At 39.4% G+C, this 23,900-nt stretch overlaps 1 protein-coding gene across 1 annotated transcript in view; it reads right to left on the bottom strand.

Moving 5' to 3' along the window:
* Positions 1 to 395: 395 nt before the first annotated feature.
* Positions 396 to 23,900, bottom strand: part of LOC107584390 (proto-oncogene Wnt-3) — a 40,201-nt gene continuing 16,696 nt past the window's right edge. The window contains exons 2-4 of the mRNA XM_016270985.1: positions 13,122 to 13,363; positions 5,698 to 5,963; positions 396 to 2,230 (exon numbers count right to left, since the gene is read on the bottom strand). Of these exons, the coding sequence (XP_016126471.1) occupies positions 1,751 to 2,230; positions 5,698 to 5,963; positions 13,122 to 13,363 (988 nt within the window). The 3' untranslated portion in view covers positions 396 to 1,750. The remainder of the gene's footprint in view (positions 2,231 to 5,697; positions 5,964 to 13,121; positions 13,364 to 23,900) is intronic.

The raw sequence follows: 23,900 nt of genomic DNA on the forward strand, positions 1-23,900 counted from the left end.
TTGTTCAAAACAGATATTAGTATTTCAATATGCCGGTTACAGTTAAGCCTGTAAAACCTCAAATGTTTCTACCATATTTTTAACTGTGAAGTTCTGGCAACCACAGCTGCCGGTATTTTACCGTAAATGTCACAGATTTTTTTTTTTTTTTTTTTTACGGTGTATGCTTTATTTGAATAATCTGTTGTTAAAAGTGTCGTTATCTGCATTATATATTGCTATAAATGAGGCTACACATAGCATATAGCAGCAGAGCAAGAGTCAGTCTTATATTTAAAAGCAAAATCATGAGACTGTTTTGTTCTTCAAATATATAATCTTAGTTCAGACATACAGATATATACATTGTGTAATAAATAATATTTATAAAAACATAACTTTCAGATTATAAAATAAAAAGGGAATTATGAACTTTTAAAGGCTTTGTACAAAACTTTGGATATAGCGGAAGGAGAAATGGGAAAGGGAGCGAAGATGTGACTGGTGAGAGGGCTCCTCAGGGATCGGTGTGAATGTGAAACTAGCGTTGTGTAGTTAAACATAATTAATGGGAAACTGTCAGAACATGTCCTATGGAAACCTCTGCTAGTCTGTTGCAGCTTTGTGAAGCTGGTCTTTCTTCCGTTTATCACACACTCAAACCCACAGCAGTCCTCCACTTGCAACAAACTCATGACAATTTGCAAATTGGTGGCTACTTCGTATAAATTTGTACGACCTTCATACGAATGTGCCACCTAGTTGTGTTTTTTCATGAAATTGGGTTGCCACTTCCTTCTTTAATTTACCCTCCTATTTCTTTCCTTAACTATCCTCCTCCTGCGCGCTTGTTCTCCTTCCTCTACGCAAACTTCTCGACAGGGAAGTGTTGAAACGGAGCCTTCACAGTCGTATACGAGGAGCTTTATCAAAAGAATATGTTAAAAAATAATCACCGTAATCTCTAGAATTAGTATACTCATTAGTAGTTTTGTAAGTGCAAATTTTACTGGTCGGCTGCATGTGAGCCCAGTGTGTGTCATTGCATTCTGCTGTCATGCATTTCACCAGCTGTCCTGCACTCATCCAGGAGAATCACCGATGACTTTGCATGTACATGTTCTGCAAAAATCAGAAGGTACCCATAATGCCTTTTCCTGTTTGCACCGCCCCTACGCTAATATATCAATTGCATTCCTCCAAACTGCTGTATAAACAAATTACAGAGTTTTTATGTAGCGAACAGCAATATGTTCCATGATATGATTGTGCTAGGAGTGTACAATATGATTGGGAAATCATGATGGGAAAATACGGGCATTACATTGGATTCAGTAGTATAGCAGGGCATATTTCGAGACCCAGCGTTCAGTAGTTCACCAAGAATTTCCTGTCGTGCTTTCCCCCCTCCTCTTGTTCTTTAATGCGCGCCTAGTGTCATTGGTTGTATTTAAACATATCCTGTTTCGGCCCTTGGGCAGCAGGGCGAGATGATCAGAGAGATGGTGTTACAGATAAAGAAGACTGAAAGATAACAAGGCATTTTGTTCTTTTGCAGACGCAATGCCTGCCACAAAAAAGAGTGAGAGGAATGGCAGTAGTAACCATGATGCTCACCATGGGCATCTTTTGGGGCATGTAGATCAAAAAGAGCACATTAGTAAAGGGTTCTACCACAAACGTGCCGCTATCTTGTGTGTGTTCTCAGTCTCTCCCTCTCCTTCTCTCTCTTTCCATCCTTTAATGTCCACTAGTCCCTTTCTTCCTGCACTTATTTACACGTGTGCACATCGTAGACCCTCACACATTCCTGGCAGCTGACGTAGCAGCACCAGTGGAAGATGCAGTGGCATTTCTCCTTGCGCTTTTCTGTCCGTGTGTTATGGCCGCGGCCACAGCATAACAAGTCGCAGCCCTCGATGCCGTGCGACGACACGTTGCAGACGCGGTCCCGGGTGCCAAATGAGCCTGTCTCCGGGTTCGGCTCACAGAAGTTGGGCGATCCCTCGTAGTACACCAGGTCTCGTTCTGTGGGGTGCTTGAAGAAGGCGTATTTGGCCCGTAGTGTTTCCACCCAGCCTCTGGACTCCCGGTGTTTCTCCACCACCATCTCGGAGGCACTGTCGTACTTGTCTTTCAGGTAATCCCCCAACAGCCTGAAGTCAGGCTGAGCCCACCAGCAGGTCTTTACTTCACAGCTGCCTGACAGTCCATGGCACTTACAGCGCAGGTGCATGTTTTCCAGGATGGTCTGGAAAAGACAAAACATTGGGAATTGGTATTAGTTTGCTGTTATCTATCGAGGACCATTTAAAATGATTGAGAAATAACGTGGAAATACATTAGCCATTTAATAAATCAAATGATGTAAATAAATCACTTTATTTTAAACAAACGTTTATAAAATATTTGGTAACACTTTATTGTAAGGTGTCCTTGTTACATGTACTTACTATTATAATAACAATAAATTATGCATAATTACATGCAAGAAAACTCTAATCCAAACCCTCATCCTAACCCTAACCATGTAGTAAGTACATGTAAGGCAAGGCAAGTTTATTTATATAGCACATTTCATACACAATGGTAATTCAAAGTGCTTTACATAAAAAGAAATGAAATAATAATAATAAAAAAAAAATCACAACAATAAAACAAGGAATTTAAAACTGAAAATTATTAAAAAATTGATTTAAGAGGTTTAAAATGAAATTAAAACAGCAGTTAAGAATAGAAAATGATTATACATAAAATATAGTGCAATCAGTTCGGACACTGCACAGTGCTCATTCAGTAAATGCACAGCTAAACAGATGAGTTTTGAGTCTGCATTTAAATGTGACTAATGTTTTAGCACATCTGAGTTTCATTGGCTGGTGTAGCTAATTAATACATGTATAATTACACTGTAACAAGGACACCTTAAAATAAACCGTAACCAAATATTTTTAAAGTTAACTATTAAATTAATTAATACATATAATTGCATTTTAAAATGAGAATTCAATTGCATTTTTGAATTCACATTTTAAATTGCAGTTAAATAAAACAAAAAAGTGAATAAATCATTTTTAAATAACATTTTGACAAAATATTTGCCAGTTGTGTTCTTCCTTTTTTCTGGTACATACTTTTAACAACAACCAACAATCAAGTTTAAAACAGTTCACTTGTTGCACCAGCCAATGAAACTTTGACTAAATTTTAAGACACACCCCCTCTTCCACATATGACTCAAATAAGACATAAGATGGTCTGTCATTGGACAGTAGGACAGAATGTGTCAATTATGAAATCAGGAAATGTATTCTTGATTTTCAGCTTTTTTCTTCAGGCTTATATTTTAAATATGATTTCTTAATTATATTATATTATATTTATTATATATTTTAGTATTGTAAAATGTAAATAAAAACATTTTAATTACATTTTCAATTATTAATTTTTTTAAATAAATGTTTTAATTATTTGAATTATTAAATAGACTCAATTCATACCTTTACATTTTGTTAACTGCCATTTCGCTTGAAAGTAACTGGGAAATTTTACAGATTTGTGGTGTTTCAGATCAGAGTATGTTAGCGGAGCGGAGTTAAAAGTTTGCATTTTGGAGGTTGTTGTGTTTTCTTGATTCAGGATTGCAAAGTCTGAAGTGTTGCTTGTTAAAAAAATGATTTACATGTACATTAGTCATTTAGCAGAAGCTTTTATCCAAAGCGACTTACAAATGGGAAAAATAGAAGCAATCAAAACCAACCAAAGAGCAATAATATGTAAGTGCCATGACAAGTCTTGGTTAGTCTGTAATTATAGTATAGCATAAAAACAGTATCACAATTGCAGTCATGCTGAATATCGTTGTAAATATCATCGCTCCGATTACCTGCTATATTCAACTTCTGGCTTACATCTGTACAGCAATCTTTAACATATGTGATATTGCCTGATGTTGCCTGTGTTGTCACCCTCACCTTTCTAAAGCAGATTTTTAAATCAGGATCTACAACAACCTGGACTGCAACTTCTTCTGCATGCTCTCGGGCTCAGGCCACAGGTGTTGTTCAGGTGCTTAGCGTACAGACAGGCCCTTGCATTGCTCGGCTAATTCTCTTCTGAAGTCCCGCTTAATGGAGTTCGCCACCGGCACTATATGTCTTTGTTTTGGTTTGTTTGCCTTAATTCTCTCGCTATATTTAGCTGCAGAATTCCTCAGCTGCGGCGGAAGGCAGGTGTTTGCAGGTCCCTGGGGGTCTAGTTGGGGCCGCTGACATCATGTCCCGAACTCTTTGGGCCCTGGGCGGGTCCCTCAGGCTGCGTTGAAAACAATGGCGCATGCGAGGGTCCTGACAGGGCCGATTGTCTCAGTGCCTGCTCCTGTGGTCCCTCACTGATCAAAGCGGCGTTCTGTTGCAGTGTGGTCTCGCCTATTGCCCCTTAAGCACCTTTAGCGCAAAAGACTCCAATTCTGAATCATGACAGCAGCAGTGACAAACCACCGAGTGTCATGGATTCAGTAAAGATGCAAGTTATGAGAGGCATGAAAGGATAAGAGAGGTAATTACCCAGTAATTTCTCATGAAAATACCAGTTTTAAAGTTGAAAGTCTCTCGGAAAAGGGATGAGGAGATATTTGACAGATCTGTGGTGCATTAACGCCTTTGTGAACTATAGGGTAAGACCCACCCAGGAGCGGCACAAGTACAGCTTTGTTCATTGTTTGGTTATCATGAACCTGCTGGCTTAAAGGTGAAGTGTGTAATTTCTGTGGTACTACCAGAATCACAATCTGTTTCAGTGGCCCGACTGGGACAAAAACAACGTTTGCTCAGCCAATCGTGTGAGTTTGGGGCGGAACTACCTGTTTGTCCGAGCAATGAGAAAAGCAGCAAATTATTTTGCATTTCTGTTTGGTGTGGTGCACAAATTACACACTTCACCTAAAGTGATTTCACAAACATGGTGTGTTTTCTCAGCTTTTATCTTTTCACATTACATATGTCTCCCTCCGGCAAAGAGTGGACACAGTATTAAGTTTCAAAACTAACAATGATATCCACAGGGGGAGATATAAGGATACTTAAATGAAGAAATACACAATAAGGCTTTAAGTATGTAGACACCAAAATGTCATACTTTGGAATTAATTGGGGTCAAAAGTTGTTAAATAAGAGGGTGTCAAAAAAATTGGGCTTGGAAAGATTTTTTTATTTTTTTATTATTTTGAAAGAAGTTCACAAAGGCTGCATTTTGTTCAGAAACACAATATAATTTGTTCAAAAACACATTAAAACAGTAATATTGATGATATTTTCAAATTGGTTATCTATTTTAATATATTTTAAAATGTAATTTATTCCTGTGATAGCCCAAAGCTGTCACATGTGTCAGTGTCACATGATCCTTCAGAAATCATTCTAATATGTAGATTTGCTGTTCAAGAAACATGTCTTATTATTATCAATGTTGAAAACAAATTTTCAAGTAAGAAACCTTTTTTCAGTATTTTTTGAACAGCATTTATTTGAAAAAAAAATCTTTTGTAACATTATAAATGTTAAGTTAATGCATCCTTGCTAAATACAAGTATTAATCAATTAAAAAAAAAAATCTTACCCCATACTTTTGAATGTAATGTACGTAGAATTGTTCATATAAAATGGCATAGAATACTTTCCATCAACATAATTTTTGAAATTAAGATCATGAGTCTCTTACCATCCGTCCTGCCTCATTGTTGTGTCTGTTCATGGCACTCCGAGCATCTGGTCGGTTCTCACGAGCATCTGCAAACTCTCGAGACACCAAAACCCCAAACTCTGCATCTTCACTGCAGCCACCCCACTTCCATCCCTCTCCCGGCGGGCCTTTATGATGGGAGTCACAGCCGCACATTGTGGAGGTCCCCTCCGCACATGAACGGGTCACTGCAAACGCCACTCCAGCTGAGGCAATCGCATGAACAAATGCAGACTCTCTTGTGGCTAGAGAAAAGAAAGAGATTTTTTTTATAACATTTGTGTAAACATTTCTTCATGTTATGGCTGTTATATGTTTTCCTTGCTCTGACAGACACATGTCCTGGTCCAAAACATAGAGAGTTGCTTAGCTATGTTGGCTTTTAAAGGGATAGTTCACATTTCTTCTGTGGAACATGATATTTTGAGAAAAAATTTATTTATTTATTTTTTGGAGTGTGTGTTGAAAAAAAAAATCTTATTTTGTGTCCCTCAGAAGAAAGTACACTCTAAGAAAAGTTACTAAAAATAGGACCCAATGTATTGTTAAAGTGCCCTTATTATGCCATTTTTAAGGTTGCTAATATTGTTTTATGAGTCTCCTAAAACAGATTTACATGCATGCAAGGTCAAAAAACACGTGTTTTCTCAAAAAATAGATTTAAGATTTGACCTCATTTCTATATGATTCGTAAACGACTCATGCAAAGCAGTTCAAAGAATCAGTCTCTCTAAACCCCTCCTTTCCGTGAGCCATCAGTGCTTTGATTGGTCAGGTGGTGCAGTCCTTTGTGATTGGTCCAGAGCCATAGAGAGATTGGCTCTGGATTGGTCTACCGCGCACAGCGCATTTTTGGAAACGAAACGCCCATTGCCATGACGGAATGACAGCCCTGGAAACTTGTCAATACATAGAAAAGATGGTATCGATTGTACCTTACCAATTTGAGCCGGAGTCTGATGAAGAAACGGTTGAACTGGCTGATCGACAAGAGACTGATTCGCAAGCACGACTGGAGCAGGATGTTTCTCAGTGGTAAGTCTCAAGTGTTAACAAGTTTGTGGTAATTATCAGATGTGATAAAACAAATTTACTCTCACAGCGTAGGATACAGCGTCTTCTCGACATGATGTTAACCACATGGAAATTTTACTGTTTTTGTGGGCGGGCAAGTTGGCGACGTAGAACGTGGGCGCGGACATTATGCAAATGTGTTACTTCATGACGTAGAGCCGTAACAGAATAAGATTCAAATTCCTGACGACTCGTTTAGGCGATTGCGAGCCGACTCTTTTTTTTGATAGACAATAACTTTATTTATCGTGCACTGTCGGCTTTGCAGATAGTTTATGTTCACATACAGCTACATGACACACTACACGAAAGGTAATATTCGAAAAGGCATAATAGGGGCACTTTAACATAAAGGAGCTTGTTGGATTTTGAAAGCTTTGGTCAAGTGTTTTACCTGTACTTTAAGCGACACCTTGAATTGTGTTGCGTTTTAAAGTTAAACTTAACACAGATAATGTCCTGCCAGAGATTTACCAGTATTGTTTCTATTTTTCTACTGACTATTTTTTTTCTTACAGTGAAAGTCATACAAGTTTGGAACAACAATAGCGTGAGTAAATGATGACAGAATTTCAGTTTTTGAATGAAATACAGCATTGCGTGTATTACTATTGAAGAAGGCAGTCCCAGAATGCACTGTGATGACCTCCAAGATTGCAAAATCCAAGATTGCAGATGAGGTGGGAGAAATATTCATTATGAATAAAGTCATATTTCATTCACTACCAAAAAGTATCGGTACCAATTTAGCATAGGGACCAATTCTTAACTTATTGAAAAAAGTAGTTATTTTTGTTTTCTTTGCGTACAAAAAGTATTCTTGTAGCTTCGTAAAATTACAGTTGAACCCCTGATGTCACGATTATTTTACCGATCTCCTTGCTACGTTTCTGGATGTTGATTGTGTTAATTACATTGCTGTCTATGGGAGGGTCAGAGAGCTCTCAGAATGCATCAAAATGTCTTCATTTGTGTTCCGAAGATGAACGGAGGTCGTACGGGTTTAGAACGACATGAGGGTGAATAATTAATGACAGTAAGTTTCATTTTTGGGTATACTATCCCTTTAACAACTACCTTACCAACTATTAATAAGCAGCAAATTAGGAGTTTATTGAGGCAAAAGTCATAGTTCATGGTTTGTTAATAGTGAGACCTTAAAAAAAAGTTAAATTTTTTATTTTGTTTTACTAAAAATGTATTATTTTAGTGCACTATATATTTATGCTTGTTGCAGTAGAGCTCAGTTAGCAATATGCTAATTGCAAACTCTTCAAAAAAATGGAGTCTCCAGTGCTGTACTCAAGGCACATGGAGTTGCTGCATATCTAGAACATTACGACAGTAAGGATGCTGCCTAGTTAGGAAGTCTGTGTATTTAGACAGTGAGACAGTTCACTCTGTTTTGGAGCTGAGTCTATCCTGAGGCTCTTGTAAAAGGGTTGAAGGAGATCCCTGCCTCTTTTAACTGTGGCCCTCCCAAAAGTCTCTCATCTAGCTGTGCTGTGCCTTCAGGGCATGGATCATTTTCTGTGATGAGCTCTGGAATATACTGACGAAGGTGTTTGAGTGCTGCTCTGTAAACGTCTGACAGCACCGGGACGATTGTTGATCATGTCACTTGTGGCTAATGCAGCCCGAGGTTTCACTGACGCCGTGTTATCTCAAAGGTGTGCTGGTTTCTCTCTGGATAATGTTTCAGAAGCCCCCCGATTCTCCCACCCGTCCGAGCCCTGCGGCCACGTGTGTGAAAGCCAGCAATAAGTCTGCGTGCATGGTTTCTGAAGGCATGTGCTGAGAGATGGAGTTACGCCCCCTTTGAATGCAACAGCTTATTATGTAACCAGACACCATCGTTTCACAATCGCAGCACACTTACTGTGGCTCACCAGTTTGCTTGGTCCCCACAGGAAAAACTTCAACCCAACCAACCCATACGACTTCACCTCCCCAAACATTTAAGTGCTTCTAATGACAGTGCTTCTCAGACAGAGTTTGTCAGGGATCAGTAAGGCCTATAATGGTGTAAGATTATCTAAAGGAGCGCCCACACACATGGAATATGCTGGTGTATTGTGGGTAATGTGAATTTGTGACCAAAACACAGCGCTTGTTCACAGTGTTGTGTTTATATGATGGATGGCATGGTAACATGTTATCATTCTAGTACAATCATTTTGTAATTCTGTCCAGCACTCTATAGTAAAAAAATAAATATACTAAAATGTATTTGGAATACATTTATTTCATGCTAAGTCTACTACAAATACATTTACATATTTATGTACTTAATAAAAATACCCTGCAATTGTACTTTTAACTACTAAACAGGTATGCTTAAAGTCTGTAAAATTTGATTGTGCTATTTCAAGTATACTTCAGGTATACTTTTAATATCTTGCATTTAAAGACCGATATTACTCAAAGATCATACAATCCTCATCGATAGTGACATTGAAACACATTTCTTAACTTTTATATGAGAATGTATGTCTCGTGCGATACGTCAGATTTGAACTGTATTTAGTATGAAATAAATGTATCTTAAATATTTTACTTTTTTACAAGGGCTGTCCAGCATTCTTTTTATAAATGTCCTCCTGAGCAAAATCTTGGATGTATTTTGATGTTTCAGCTGTTTCTTATCATGCAGTAAAAGTCACTGGGTCCAAAATAACTTTGGATACCACTGACTAATTGTGTGGATGAAAAAAAAAAAGATTTATAGAAATATACTTTTATATTTCACAGAAGAAAGAAAGGCAGACAAGTTTGGAAAGACGTGAGGGCGATGACAGAAATAACAATGGTGTTAATTTTTGAGTGAAGTATCCCTTTAAATCCCATAATACACTGCAACAAGCTCAAAATAAATCCATAACGGTGGATAAGCCAAGAAAAATTTATCATTAAATACAAGAATGTATTAGTAAATGTGTAACTGTTTAATTTACTTAATTTTTGTGTGTGCTGTGTATTTTAATATTTGTTGGTGTATTTTGTCCTTAGCTTAGCAACACGCAAGTATTGAAATGAGAGTCAAGCTGTAGCACTCTAGTAGAAATTTCCATTTCAGTCACTTGTTATGTTCCATGACAGTTAGGATGCTTTCTTAGAAGGAAGTCGCCTATGTAGACAGTAGTGAGGCAGCATAGGCTTTGGAATTCTGACCACAATTGTCAAAACCAACAATCAAAATTGTGATTTTTAGTAAATGTTTACTAGATTTGAAGTCATCTTGCGTTCGAATATGCCTACTTCCCTACTATATAGTTGGCAAAAAAAAAAAAACGGTATATGAAATTAGTTCTGTGTCTCGTAGTATTCATAAAACAGTTTACGAAAAGTTCCCAGATAACCTACCACATTGGCAGATTCTAAAGTACATTGTCCATATTTCATACTACACACACTCATAGCTGGACCGATTAAATACCGGGTTTCGGTACCCATCCCTACTCATACTATATAGAAAATACTTTTTTAAACACTTGCGAAGTTCATCCTTATCCTCAGTATAAGATTTCAGACTCAACTACTGTATATGCTAGTGTAGCCCTGAAAAACGAACAAAATTAGCATTTACCAGATGTCCACATTTAAAAAGTACAGTCTTTCTCTTCCAAGAAAATAGTGATGACTCATTCTGCACTACACAGATTTTTGTCCAATCTGATGCCCTCTAGCTTAGAATGACACCATCTTCAACTGATTAGCAAGTAGCAGATTATGGTTCTGTGATGTAACTAAAGCCGTATGTTGAGGTCAATAACTATGAATATGTCCCACCAAAACTTCCTGTTTTAACAGGAAACAGGAAAAGCATTTCACAGGGTCTTTAAGACATTATGGACGTTTGTTGCCGTCTAGCTGTTTCTCATGAATTTGCAGACTCATCTCGCCCCTGGTATTCTTGTTTTATTCTTGCAGGAAGTTCATGTCCGCACACATAGACAAACAGTCCTTTTTAATAAAGGTTGTGTTTGGGCGCGCACCTCTCTGGGTTTGCGGCCAGAAGGAGGCCTAGTTGGTTCTGGCAGGCCCAGCTGGGTTCACCACAACAGAGAACTGTGAGCTCTGGGCCCCAGGAGCCCTGGCCAAGGGCCAAGAAGAGCGCAGCTCCCGCTACCTGCTGGGTCCATGAATCCGCCTTTGTCTCTGTGTTGTCACACCGTATTACCCACACAAAAGGGCCCAGCACCCCGCACCCCATAGCCCAGTTCAGCGCTGCCCAGAGCAGGGGCTGGCATTTCCAAAAGGAGCACCCCCCCCCCTCCTGTGACACACATACACAAAACACACATACATCTCATACCAGCCACAATGCCAAAATATTCCAAAGCCTTTAAAAAAAAAATCCAGTCAGGACGCATCGGGCCAATCCGAACGCAAGCAGAGAAAATTCTTCCTTATCTTCTCCTCGTACTGTCTCCTTCATCATCTCCTTATCCCCCTCTCGAGTTCCCCCTGCCTTCCACCTCTCTTCCTTCGTGATGGGGAAGGATGGGAGATTCCCTTTCAGCCTGCTTTCATGACACAGTCAAAAGGGCGTGTGAATGAGGCGTCCGTGGGAGCCGGGCAGTAAGAGGCATACAGGGATGGCTCATACTGGCCTTCATGCACAGTAGGGGTCGAAGTGAACCCTCTAGCCCTTTTCTATTGCTTGTAATCTCATTTGGCCTCCCTTCTCTTTTTCTCTCTCTCTCTCTGTCTCTCCCTCTCTCACTGCCTGTTCCTGCCCAGGTCCTGCACTGTGCTAACTGCTTTAGCATCTTAACTGTCCAGCATGTATAGGTGCGTCCTTGTGTACTACTTATACCTGAAAAAATGAAACATGGAATGCTGGACACTTCGTGCACTCAACTTTCAAAGCTTTCCTTATGTAGTGGAGGGGCTATCAGAATCCGATGCTGTAGGACAAAATAACCTTCTAAAACTCATACACTAGATCGTAGAGTACACAGTGCATTGAAAAAGTGCTTTTGAGACACAACTTATGTGAATTTTGTGAGGGAGCGACCCATTAGGGTGCTTTCTGTCCTTACTGAGAACCAATGCGACATGCGACTTTATTTAATAAGTGATTTGTTAAGTTGTCCTTGTGTCCTTCACCTCAACCATTCACATCTTATCAGAAAATGTATGGAGAACCCAACACATGTAACGAAAATCAAATATTTATAGCAAGAGGTGCATGAAAATTGAAAATACTACACATGGACTGTTTTCTTAAAGACCGGTGAAATTGCTTGAGTTGAACTGCTTTTGGTGACATTTTCTATTGAAAAAGTTTGGGTGGGACATATCAAATTGGAATTGTTCATTTTTATACAGTTTTTATGTTTTAATCATTTTTTGTCCGTTTTTTTCTTTTTATAAAAATTTTCATAAAGTGTATTGAATTTTTAATCCGCACAAATATTGATGTTCGCCATTGTATTTTGACTGAAGTGGCAAATCAATTTGGCTGATGAAAATAACACTTATTTAACTTAATAAATGGTACTAAACATTTAAAAAAAAATGCATACACATTTAATAATTTAAGTATGTTAGATAAAAATATATCAGATTTAATTTAAAAGAAATTCAAACTGTCATTGTGAAAACCTTAGCTGAAATATCATGGCTTTTAAGTAATATTAATATAAACTAAACTGCTGAATATACATTTATTTTAATATATTAATCCACTATCATTTAAATGTACATGTTTTGGAGACTATTTTAGGTTGCTGACCTACATGTAGCTTGTTGTTATAAAAAAACAGTATGTTACACATTCTGACTGCATGATTCCATGTGATTTTGTTTTATTGTCTGTGCTGTTAGACAGGAAATTCTAATATTACATTTATGCTGTGGATATCGCTGATTCATCTCATATGTGTAGGATCTGTTAATAAATTATCCCACTGAAGTGGTTCAGTTTAAAGCATTCAGCTATTTTAGCTAAAGTGGAGTAATCCCCGATATATAATATATTATTTGAAACATTTTTCTGTAAACATTATAAAGTCATTAATATCTTGCTGTGATACTTTTCTCATCATATTTTTGTCAACAATATTTTAAAATGAAAGTAGTTCAAGTATCACCATGCTGTCTTTTTTAATCACATTTTTGTCAATAACTTCACTTACTAAACAAAGCACTGATTGGCCTCAAGCGTGATGCAACTTTTTTTTAAATACATTAGCATATGTTTGACCTCAAAGCAAAAACACAGACTAAAAGCAGTTTCAGTATGTAGAGAACTTCATTGTTTTCTTTAACCGCAGTTTAAATACTTTACATTTGCTAGACTGGTGTGTGTTGTTAACCCATACCTTTATCAAGAACAGGTCCAAATATTGCTAGATTGTCCTTGATAGTGGTACAGTTCCACCTGCGGCCTCGGAACTGATGCTGACACTCCTGGATTCCCAGTTTGACTCCCTCTGCCACACTGGGCATGATCTCGATGTAATTGCGGCAAAAGCGTAGTTGTTTTGGCACCAGACCAGGTATGGAGCCACACAGGATGGGTTGGGAGCCTAGGGATGAGTACTGCTGCCCAAGGGCCAGGGACCTGGAACACAAGTGTGAAGATTAAAGCCAACCGTGGGCACACCTGAGATCTAAGTCTTCTGATGGAGGACGGCTGTTCTGAGCTCATCTTTTATTGAATGTGTATTTTTGTCATGATTATTATGGTTTGTATAGTTTACATGTTTACTTTAGTATTAGATGTAGATGGGATGTTAGCGTTGAAAGTTGTGGTCTAGTCGGTTATTATATACTTCTCGTGTATGACCACTTATATCCACTGCAAGATTGCCTGTGTTCGAATATTTATGTCTCTGCTGCTCCGGTTTTTAACTCAAATCTTTGTGTGTCATTAGATATTTGGCTGTTTGCAAGTGTATGCATGTGTGTGGTTGTGTGCAGTAGCTGAGCTGACAGCAGATTCCTCAGAGATTTACTTCTTTTCCAAACAGTGAGTAGCTCAACAGTTTCATGAACACTTCATGGAAACCATCCCAATATCTTAGTTATTCCAGAAGCGATACTTTCACACTGGTAATTAATTTTATTGCCTTCTTTTTCTGTCCAAAGTAAGAATAAGGAGATCACATAGTTTTAATGATGTCCTTGTTTTGACATATACTTTAATACTGTAGGTGTAACCCTTACTCTCCTTTAGCTCTTATTGCTATTTATTGCATTTTTTAAAAATGTGTGTGTGTGTGTGTGTGTGTGTGTGTTATTGTCTCTTCGATAACACATGCAGAACACACACACTCTGTCTGGAGCTGTAATAAGTCAAATTTTCAGTGTTATAAATCCTGTGAATGTTTGGAAAAGATTCAGTTGTACAGCAGAGGAATCTATTAGCAGTTCTGTCCTCATTTTCTCACAGACGACGCTATAAAACATATCTGCATGAACCTCTGAACCCAGTGACATCTGATCTGTAAATGTCGCAGTCTGTAAAAATCATTTAGAAAATCATAAAGCAAAAGTTTAGACTCGTAATTGTGATCAGATGAGCCAGTGTAAAAAAGACATTGTAAAATGCAAGTGCGTGCAAACTTCTGACTACACGTTCTACATTCTATATATAACGCGGCAAGCTGCTATGTTGCCTCACAACCATTTAAAACCTACAGTTTTGATAATAAACTATATTATTTTTGAGAAGAATAGTTTATTCTGAGTAAATCAATCAATTTTTTATCATATTGCCATTGCAGCCCTTTTACAAACATTATGTTTTAGGTTAAAGTCACAATGAAACCGAAGTAGACAGATCTTTTCTTCCATATTGTGAAGTACATCAGAGTAAAACAGTTTACCAAAAAATAAAAAAATGTATGGTGGGTACTTGATTCTGTCCATCCGTTGTTGATTGGATGGAGGCAGATCTAAATGTGAGTTTGGAGTCTATTGTAAGAAATGGGCAGAATTTAGTAGTTTTCCAGTCATTTTGAACTGGATTGGATTTTCTGTTTCTATTGTCACATTCGTCGTCAACTTCTTGACTTTGGTCACACGGTGTATAATTTTGTTGATAATTTCTTTAAATTCTTTAAACCTTTTCCCACTTTGTTACACTTGTGTTGTTCCCAGTCAAAATGACCCGCCTTCAGAAATATGCTTATGAATTTCTTGTTATTCTATATCATTACCAAATATTGGATTTAGTCTTTTTTATTTACAAACTTGTTCTCTTTCAATTAGCACAGGTTTTGTGTTTCAGTTTTTTAGTGATCATTGGCGAAATTATCCACAAGTAACACTTTTATTTCCCTCAAGTTGACAAAAACATTGATTTGATGATAATACAGCATAATGAAAAATTTACAAGCAACTTTGAAAAGGAACACCAAATTATGTAAAGGATTTTCAACACAGTGCAAGGGTTTAGCACATGAAATTATTGGAAGATGTTGTAAGTTTCACCAGTAGATCGGGAAATAATTAAAAAAATTCATGCAAACAAATTAAATTAAATTAAATGCATTCATGGAAGAATTGTTTACAATAAGATTAATAAAATGTATTTAGAAAACAGATGGTGAATTTTCATTTCATTCGCAATAAAAGCATCCCTACACTGCTGAATATATATATAAAAAATATATATATATTTTTTCAGAACCTGTGAACTGAAGCAGCTGCCCTGAGTGTGCAAAGACAGTATTCCATGCTTTTCTGATGAGATATGCTGCCTGACAGGCAGCGCTGGCATAGATGCTGTCTTGTGTGCCAGAGGTTTACCTGGTTCCCCCTTCGGGCCAGTGGAAGATCACACCTATTAGAGATCAGCCGCTCACGATGACCTCAGGCCCCCCGCGGGGTGCAACCCTATCACAGCGCCAGTCTCTCTGACAGATGAGTGTACTACTGCACCCCTCACACACAAAAGCCCTAGCATTGAAGTCAGAAGAGAAAAATCCCCCTCAGAGGCTTCTCGGCTTCTCTTTTGCTCTCCTCCCTCACTCCAGTCGCACACTCTCTCTGTTTGATGTTGTGTGAAACCTTGAACACAGAGCTGGGAGATGTTAACGGGTTGCCAGGTATCAGAGGAGATGTGAGAGGTGAGTCTTTGTATCAGAGGAGCCGAGAGACTTATGTTGAGATTACGTGTGCGTCTCGCTGCCTTTGATGCATCATTTGGGTGCGTCACGGCACCATCAACTTTGTCAGGGAGTTGACGTCATAACACTGATGTTTGTGTCTGTGGGTGAAAGTGGCTGCGTTCAAACAGCTGCACAGGTAAACATTACTTGTCTCTCTATTATATAATATGTAATTCTATACTACATTCTGTGAGGGTAAATTGTCAAATGTATCACTTAAAGCAGAGGTTCTCAACTTTGTCTCGAAGCCCCCCCAATGTACACACAACATTTGAAGGTCCCACAGAACAGAATGTCCCCCACAGAAACTCAGAATGTCAAAATATTGAAGTAAGAAAATCAAAAACTATTCAAGATTCTGATTCAGCATGCAATGGCTATTGAGAGGGGAAAAGACCTGGGCCTCATTTAATCAGATTTATTTAAAAATAAATAGACAATCACAATCTGAATTAATATCGTTATATGCATAAATGAGCAACCTCTTTTGTGATAATTGTCACTAAAATTATTTCATGAATCATATACATACTGTACTTCTTACATATAAAGGGCTATATTTGTGGGCATTCTATAGATGGAGTTTATAAGCTTGTTCATTTTGCACTTGAATTTAAGATAATTAAAATATTTTTTGCGTATGGATGTTTTATCCTTCATTTATAGGAACATTTTGGAAATTGTTGTACGTCCACATTTAGGATCATTAAGATAATTTAGGCCCAAGATTTCATTATTATTTTTTTTTTATCTAATTTTTTGTGTGTGATTTTTTAAATTAATTTTTAATATAATCAGATGTCATCCTGTGGCTCCCTAGGAATTTTGCTGATGCCCCCCATTTGGCCACATTTGGCCTGGTTATGAATCACTAAAAAGAAATTCTGTTATTGTTTACTCACCCTAATGTCATTCCAGACGATTGTGATTTTGGTTTATCTTTGGGACACAAAAGAAGATATTTTGAAGAACTGTTTTTGTCCACACAATGAATGTCAAGTCAACAAGACCCCATTAACTTTCATTATATAAACAGTATTTGTGTCCCACATAGGACAGATTTGGAATGAGGGTGAATAAATGATGACAGAATTTATTTTGGGTGCACTTTCACTTAAAGGAAGAGCAGTGAAACTGGTGCCTGTTTTTCTTTGCCTGTATTTATTACCGTAATTCCATCCAAGAAGCCATGGTTACAGCATGACATTTTATAGTGTGTCATTCATTTACTCCACCATGTATTATTCCTATAAATTTGGATTATTATTTTCGAAGTGTCTGACAGAAACTCCGGCCCCTTACATAGGAACTTACTGGAAGTGGAGCCTGTTTTTCTGCTGTGTTTGCTGAGTGAGTAAGTGGCATAATTACACATGTGCTTGCATCCTAACTGTCCATTAATCTCTCACCCATGTGGATAATTAGTGTGTTGGTGTGTGTGCATGTTGTGCTGAATTGTGGATCAGCCTTTCTCTGCACTCGACACTGTCTATGTATGAGGCTCCTAATTAGATAGGGATGTGTTTGATAAATTTAACCGCATGCTTTGATACACACACGAGTGTGCTTTCATCGCATGCTTCACATTCTCAGTGATCAGTGGTTTGTTTGGTGATCTGCACCATTGACTCTGAAGTGGATGAGAAGAGGAACGTTTCAGTGTGGGGGGGATCGCAAACACATAAAAACGCACCAAAACCGTTTCGAGGAAAGAAGGGTGTGGCGACACGACAGAGTGGGGAATACAAACATTGGGTTGATGCAAGTTGCTAATTTGTCTGCTGGAATCTGCTACCGCGAGGAGACACAGTGAAGCTTTAGGGTCTAGCAGGTGCTTGTCTGAGCAGGTTTAGGGCCACCTCTAGCCTTCAGGTGTTATCGCTCACTTTCCGTGTTGCTGGGTGGGTGGGGACTGCAGTGCAAGATGAAAATAATGACGCAAGCATTAATGAGCCATTGCAAACCACAGGTACAAGGATTATGAAGTGAGGGAATTCCTCTCTACACAAAACAGAGAAATGTTATTTTGCCATTGGCTAAAGATTAAAGTGATACCCACCCAAACAGTAAGTCTCTTGAAAAGCTCTTTTCAGTATAATGAAAGTGAATGAGGACTGGGGTTGTCAAGCTGTCCAAAAAAGCATAAAATAGTTTTCAAATTCAGGCTTTCATTCACATATTAACACATTCTAAGAAAAGTCTGTACTGATGGAAGGAATTTTCTGAATTAATTTTTAACAAGTGTTTTTGAATTACGCATTGCATTATATTTGAGAAAGGAAAACCTAACTGATAATGTCCTGGTATAATATCCCCATTACGTTTTTATTACAGTGCATTTAACAGTACACATTCATAGTGCACACCAAATGTGGTAAGTGGAGGCTCAAAGGCTTGCGTGACACGCAAGAACAAACCTGATTATTTCTCAAGCAAATGCGGTTGAGCTTACTTTTACCATATTGGATGTGCTCTGTCATGTATGTGCATTGGCCAGTGTTTATATCTGCATAAAAGCAAAAATTTAATCTGGTAATCATGAATGCCACCCCTAGTAAAAAAGTAATACATTTAATATACACTTAAGTATAGTTCAAATCTATTAACATATTTACTGAAATATCGCTCAAGGCTTGCTGATATAAAAATTATAATTAAACTTAGTTTGGAGTACTACTTGTGTAGAATGCACATTTCAATGTCTCTATTGATAAGGATAGTATGATTTTTGAATAATATCGGTCTTTAAATGCAAGATAATTATAATTAAACTTTATTTGGAGTACTACTTGTGTAGAATGCTTATTTCTTAATATGTCTCTATTGATAAGGATAGTATGATTTTTGAATAATATCGGTCTTTAAATGCAAGATATTTTAAGTGTACCTGAAGTTTATTTGCAATAGTTCCACTTTAGCACAATCAAATATACTTCAGTATATCTTTAATTATTCAGCACTACTTCCACTTCCATTAAAGTGCATTAAGTAGTTAATCCAATTTAGCAGACTTTAAGAATACCAGATTAGTATTCTAAAAGTACAATTGCAGGGCATTTTTAAGCACTTAAATGTGTAAATGTATTTGTAGTATACTTAGCATGAAATAATTATATTTCAAAAACATTTATTATATTTATTTTTCACTAGGGCCAAAAAGCACAATAAGTTTCATATACACTTTTTGCTCTATTCAAAGTCTTTAGAAGCCCTACAAGAGTTTAGTGAAAAATAAATGTAAATTTAAATCATTATTCACTGAAAATCTTTCATCCTAGCTTTTCTTGGCGCATTCATAGCTAATTCATCAATGAACCTTTCTTTTGGATTGAATGTTTTTAATTATTCAGTCGATCCAGTTCACAAAGCTGGTCTATCTGACTGATTTAATTCTTGAGAACTCACTGACTAATGTGGTGACAGACTTGCATAAAAGTCTTCTGAAGATTTATATAGCGCATGAATCATATAAGCAAGTTTTTTAATTATTTTATTTGTGCTGTTGTGCTCCCATTGTGTTCACATGGAATTAATTTTTTCCAGAATTTCTCATTTTCTGTTTCACAGAAGAAAGACACACAGAAAAGATGACATGCGTGAGTTAATGATGACATTATTTTCATTTTTGCATGAACTATCCCTTTAAGCTACCTTTTTTTTGCTCACCCTCCAAATAAAACAACCCTAGACAAAGCATATTTTAATGTCATTCTCCAACTGTTTCAGCTCTCATCATGCGTTCTCCAAACAAAAGTGGGAGATGAGGCACCTGTCCATGACCACACTGCTGAGTGTTCTGTTTTTGTCCAGAGGCAGAAGAAATAAGAAACTCTTTGAACTTGTGAGTTTGTGACATCCGACCCCTTGAGCTCTTGAGGTTGATGCCTTGTTAAAGCTGTGTTTGAGTTCATTACAAGGCCACAGCTTTGGCCTGCTACCCCAGGCCCCAGACAGGTCAGGGAACATTCACCACACATTCCTGGCCAGCTTCTGCTTTATTTGAGATTGACAGCTGCTTGGAGATACACTGAGGTGTGTTTTAAACCAGTGATCTTAACATTTAGGCCACTCATTCAAATATAAAGCTTTATCAAGTACTCTCATGTCTCATCACACCTTAGTGCACTCCCATAACGCATCTATGTTGATGTCTATCACTACTTTGACTTCTCAACAAAGAGATTAAAGTCACGGCTTATTCAAATCCCAAATGTTGGTCAAGGTCGACAGAATGCTTAAAGATCTCTGTATTGTTTGGTATAGATCTCTGCCCTTCCCTCCACTCATACTCGACATTTTAAGACAGGAAGTAGGAGAAGAGAGATTTTTGGAAAATAACACACACCTTTTTGTGTCAAATGTATGGAAAGCATGTGTGCCTTAGGCTACATGAGCGAAGAGAGGTTCAGAGAGAGAAAAGGGATTAGAAAGAGAATCACCTTGTCATAATTAATTCCTCTATTGAATGATGGACCATTTGTATAATTTAACAAACACCTCTAATTTAAATGTCAGAGAAATGGTCTACATTTGATTAATTTACAATTTCCCACTGGGCAGTACAGTGGGCCATACAGTATATTCTCCATGTCAGAGTCTTGTGGTACATTACAGTATTTATGGAAAGTATCACTTTAATTTTCAGAATCATATTTGGAATTTTATCAAATATTCCAAGTTGTATCCATTTCAGTTTAATTATATGCTGCTTTAATTTTTGGTCAGATGCCTTATTATGACTTGAGCTCATTTTCCACTAACTTAAAAAACCTTAAAAAGGAAAGAGAGAAAGGGTTGGTAGCCTGAGGATGGGGCTTTTCCTCAGTCATTCTGTCAGAACAGGAACACAAACTCCGTCAACAGTTCAGGTTTTTCCCACCACACTGTTGACTGGCATTTCAACTGCTCTGGGCTTATCAGATATAAAAAAAAATCTCAGAATCCTCGAAAAATGTTCAAACTTGTTTTCTTTCTCTTGGTTCCTTTTCTTTTCCTAATGACACTCCATGTACCCTTGCTATAGCGAGTGAAGTTACCCTAGAGTATTCGTATTATAATCAACAACGCACTTCTGCAAACATGTCATTGATTAATGCATCGTGGGTATATGTTTTCTGTGAATTTTTCATGGGAGGTGCCCACCCACTGCACTGTTCTCTGATATAATGATGGAAATAACTGTAGTTCCAAACTTATGTTGTTTATTTCAGTGGGAGAAATGGTTTTCAGCACATTTTGTTGGCAGAATCAAATACAAGATGCAAATGATAGCTAGCTAACTTAAGATGCATACTGAGAGGACAACAGGTAGTAGTTGCAAGCATGTGAAGGTCATTCGAGACAGTAGAGCAATTTACACAAGCAGTCTCAGTACTGACATTTACGGATAAGTTTAGTTCCTCTTTGGGAACTCTTTTGGGAACCTCTTTTTCTTATTAATGGTATTGAAGCGTATGTTGTTTGACATATTGTATTGAATGTTACTCAGAGGATAATATGTTTAGAGCTTAGTTTGGCAGAGTTTAATGAATATTTTTAAACTCTCGCTGTAGTTTCACAGTTCCCGAAATATGGTTAGGACAAAACTCCAGATTTTGATGAAAAAGATGATCTTTTAGTAGCTTTATTAGTTTAGCCTTCATTATTTAGGACTGCTGATAATTTTTTCTTTGCTGCCAAATAACAGTTGTAAGAGGAATCATTTGCAAAAACTGCTTGCATTATTATTTTTGTGTGTAGTAAAACATATCACACTTCAAATCACCCTGAAAATCCATCTTAAGCCTCTGTTATGAAACATAATAGCTAGTTCCCTTTCAGTCGGTCACTACGAGTCACGTCGTGACCGACGAATTGGGATATCGCTTCGATAGACCAATCTACTTTGAGTGTAATCTAAACGAGCCAATACACACTGGCATGCAATTATTGCATCCAGCTGCCGCTGATCACAGCGTGAGTATAATAAGGCAGCAGGTGCAATGTATACCAGCTTTTCGCTTCGGAGCCGAGCGACAACATCGCACGTTCAGCACGCTCTCGGAAGCTTTCTGTGTTGGCGGGACGGCGCTTCAGCGGTGGTCGTTCCAGTGTCGAGTGGGTTGCGCACTTCAGGCTGCACTACCCCCTGTCGTGTTGCAAAGCGTCCATCTCCCCTGTGCGCCTCAGCACTAAAAGAGTATTTCCTAAAAAAGAGCAAATTTCTCTAAGAGAGCTACACGGGTGCATCTTTATAAAGATGACGGATCGTCCTTATAAGGATGCCGTTTCACCCGTGCGTTTCTGGGTGCGGTCGTTACCTGGCACTGGGTGATGGTCACGATCGCTGCCTCACGTGTCTGGGCATTAAGTAAGCTGAGGTGGCCTTCGTGGATGAGTCATGTTCTCATTGCGGGAAGATTACCATCTCGGAGCTGCGAACCAGGCTCCGCTACTCGCAAGGGGGCGGAGTCCTGTTGCCGCTGCCGCGATCTGGGGCTCGTTCTGGCGCAAGGCAGACAAGAACCACTTCCAGCAGTAGCATGGGCGGTTTGAGGGTTACAGTGATAGCAAACCCCGCAGGGAACCAACCCTCTGGGGACCATCACTCCTCTTGCTCCTCCGATCCAGTGGAGCGACCCATGGAACGCGCTGGGCCCTCTTTAAAGAGCATACCAGCGGTATCCAGTGGACCTCCCCCCGACCAGATGTCGATCTCAGCATCGGAGGGCGAGCTGTCCGGGACGGTGACAAAGCCTGAATCGGATCCGGAGTTGACAGCTATGCTTTCCCGGGCCCCTGAAAGGGTCGGGCTCGAGTGTAAACCTCCACTGCGTCCCGAGCCCTCAAGGCTGGATTATTGGTTTCTCGGGTGGCTCGCGCTGGTTCTCAGCGCCCCCCCTGGTGCCTTTCTTCCCGGAGGTGCATGACGAGCTCACCAGGTCGTGGACAGCACCTTTTACTAAGAGCTCCGAACCGCCACTGACCTCGCGCTCCGAGCGACAAAGGTCACTGCGAGTTCTCTGGGTCGTGCGATGTCCACGCTTGTGGTCCAGGAGCGCCATCTCTGGCTGTGTCTGGCAGACATGAGGGACACCGACAAGGTTCGGTTCCTCAATTCCCCTGTGTCCCAGACTGGCCTCTTCGGCAACGCAGTCGAGAGCTTTGCCCAGCAATTCTCGGCTGCCCAGAAGCAGACTGAGGCGATCCGACACATCCTGCCCCGGCGGGCAGCTGCTGCCTCCATCCGTCCGCCGGCTGCAGCGCCCAGCCTGTTCGTCGCCGAGGGCGGGCGTCCGCGTCCGCCCCCGAGCCACATCCGCAGCAGCCGGGAGGGCCGGGAGGAGAATCTTTTGTTTCATTTTTCCCCGCCGTTGGCCTCACGGCCGACGGTACCCAAATTCTTAGGCACAGACGCACTAGCGCACAGCTGGCTGCAGGGCCTACGCAAGTATGCATTTCCCCCAGTGAGCCTTCTCGCACAGACACTGTGCAAAATCCGGGAGGACGAGGAGCAAGTCTTGCTAGTGGCGCCGTATTGGCCCACTCGGACCTGGTTCCCCGAGCTAGTGCTCCTCGCGACAGCCCCTCCTTGGTCGATTCCTCTGAGGAAGGACCTACTGACTCAGAGACGGGGCACCGTTTGGTACCCGCGTCCAGACCTTTGGAAACTCCATGTCTGATCCCTGGACGGGACGCGGAGGTTCTAGGTGACCTACCCCAGGAGGTAGTGAACACTATCACTTCGGCAAGAGCACCATCTACGAGACATGCTTACGCCTTGAAGTGGAACCTGTTCGTCGAGTGGTGTTCTTCTCGCCGAGAAGACCCCCGGAGATGCCCGATTGCGGTCGTGCTTTCCTTTCTGCAGCAAGGGCTGGAGCGAAGGCTGTCTCCCTCCACCCTCAAAGTCCAGGTTGCTGCTATTGCTGCGTACCATGACCCGGTGAATGGGAAGTCCGTAGGTAAGCATGACCTCGTCATCAGGTTCCTTAGAGGGGCCAG

Source organism: Sinocyclocheilus grahami, unplaced genomic scaffold, assembly GCF_001515645.1.
Source record: "Sinocyclocheilus grahami isolate Dianchi unplaced genomic scaffold, SAMN03320097.WGS_v1.1 scaffold59.1, whole genome shotgun sequence".
In the NCBI taxonomy this organism is placed as follows: domain Eukaryota; kingdom Metazoa; phylum Chordata; class Actinopteri; order Cypriniformes; family Cyprinidae; genus Sinocyclocheilus; species Sinocyclocheilus grahami.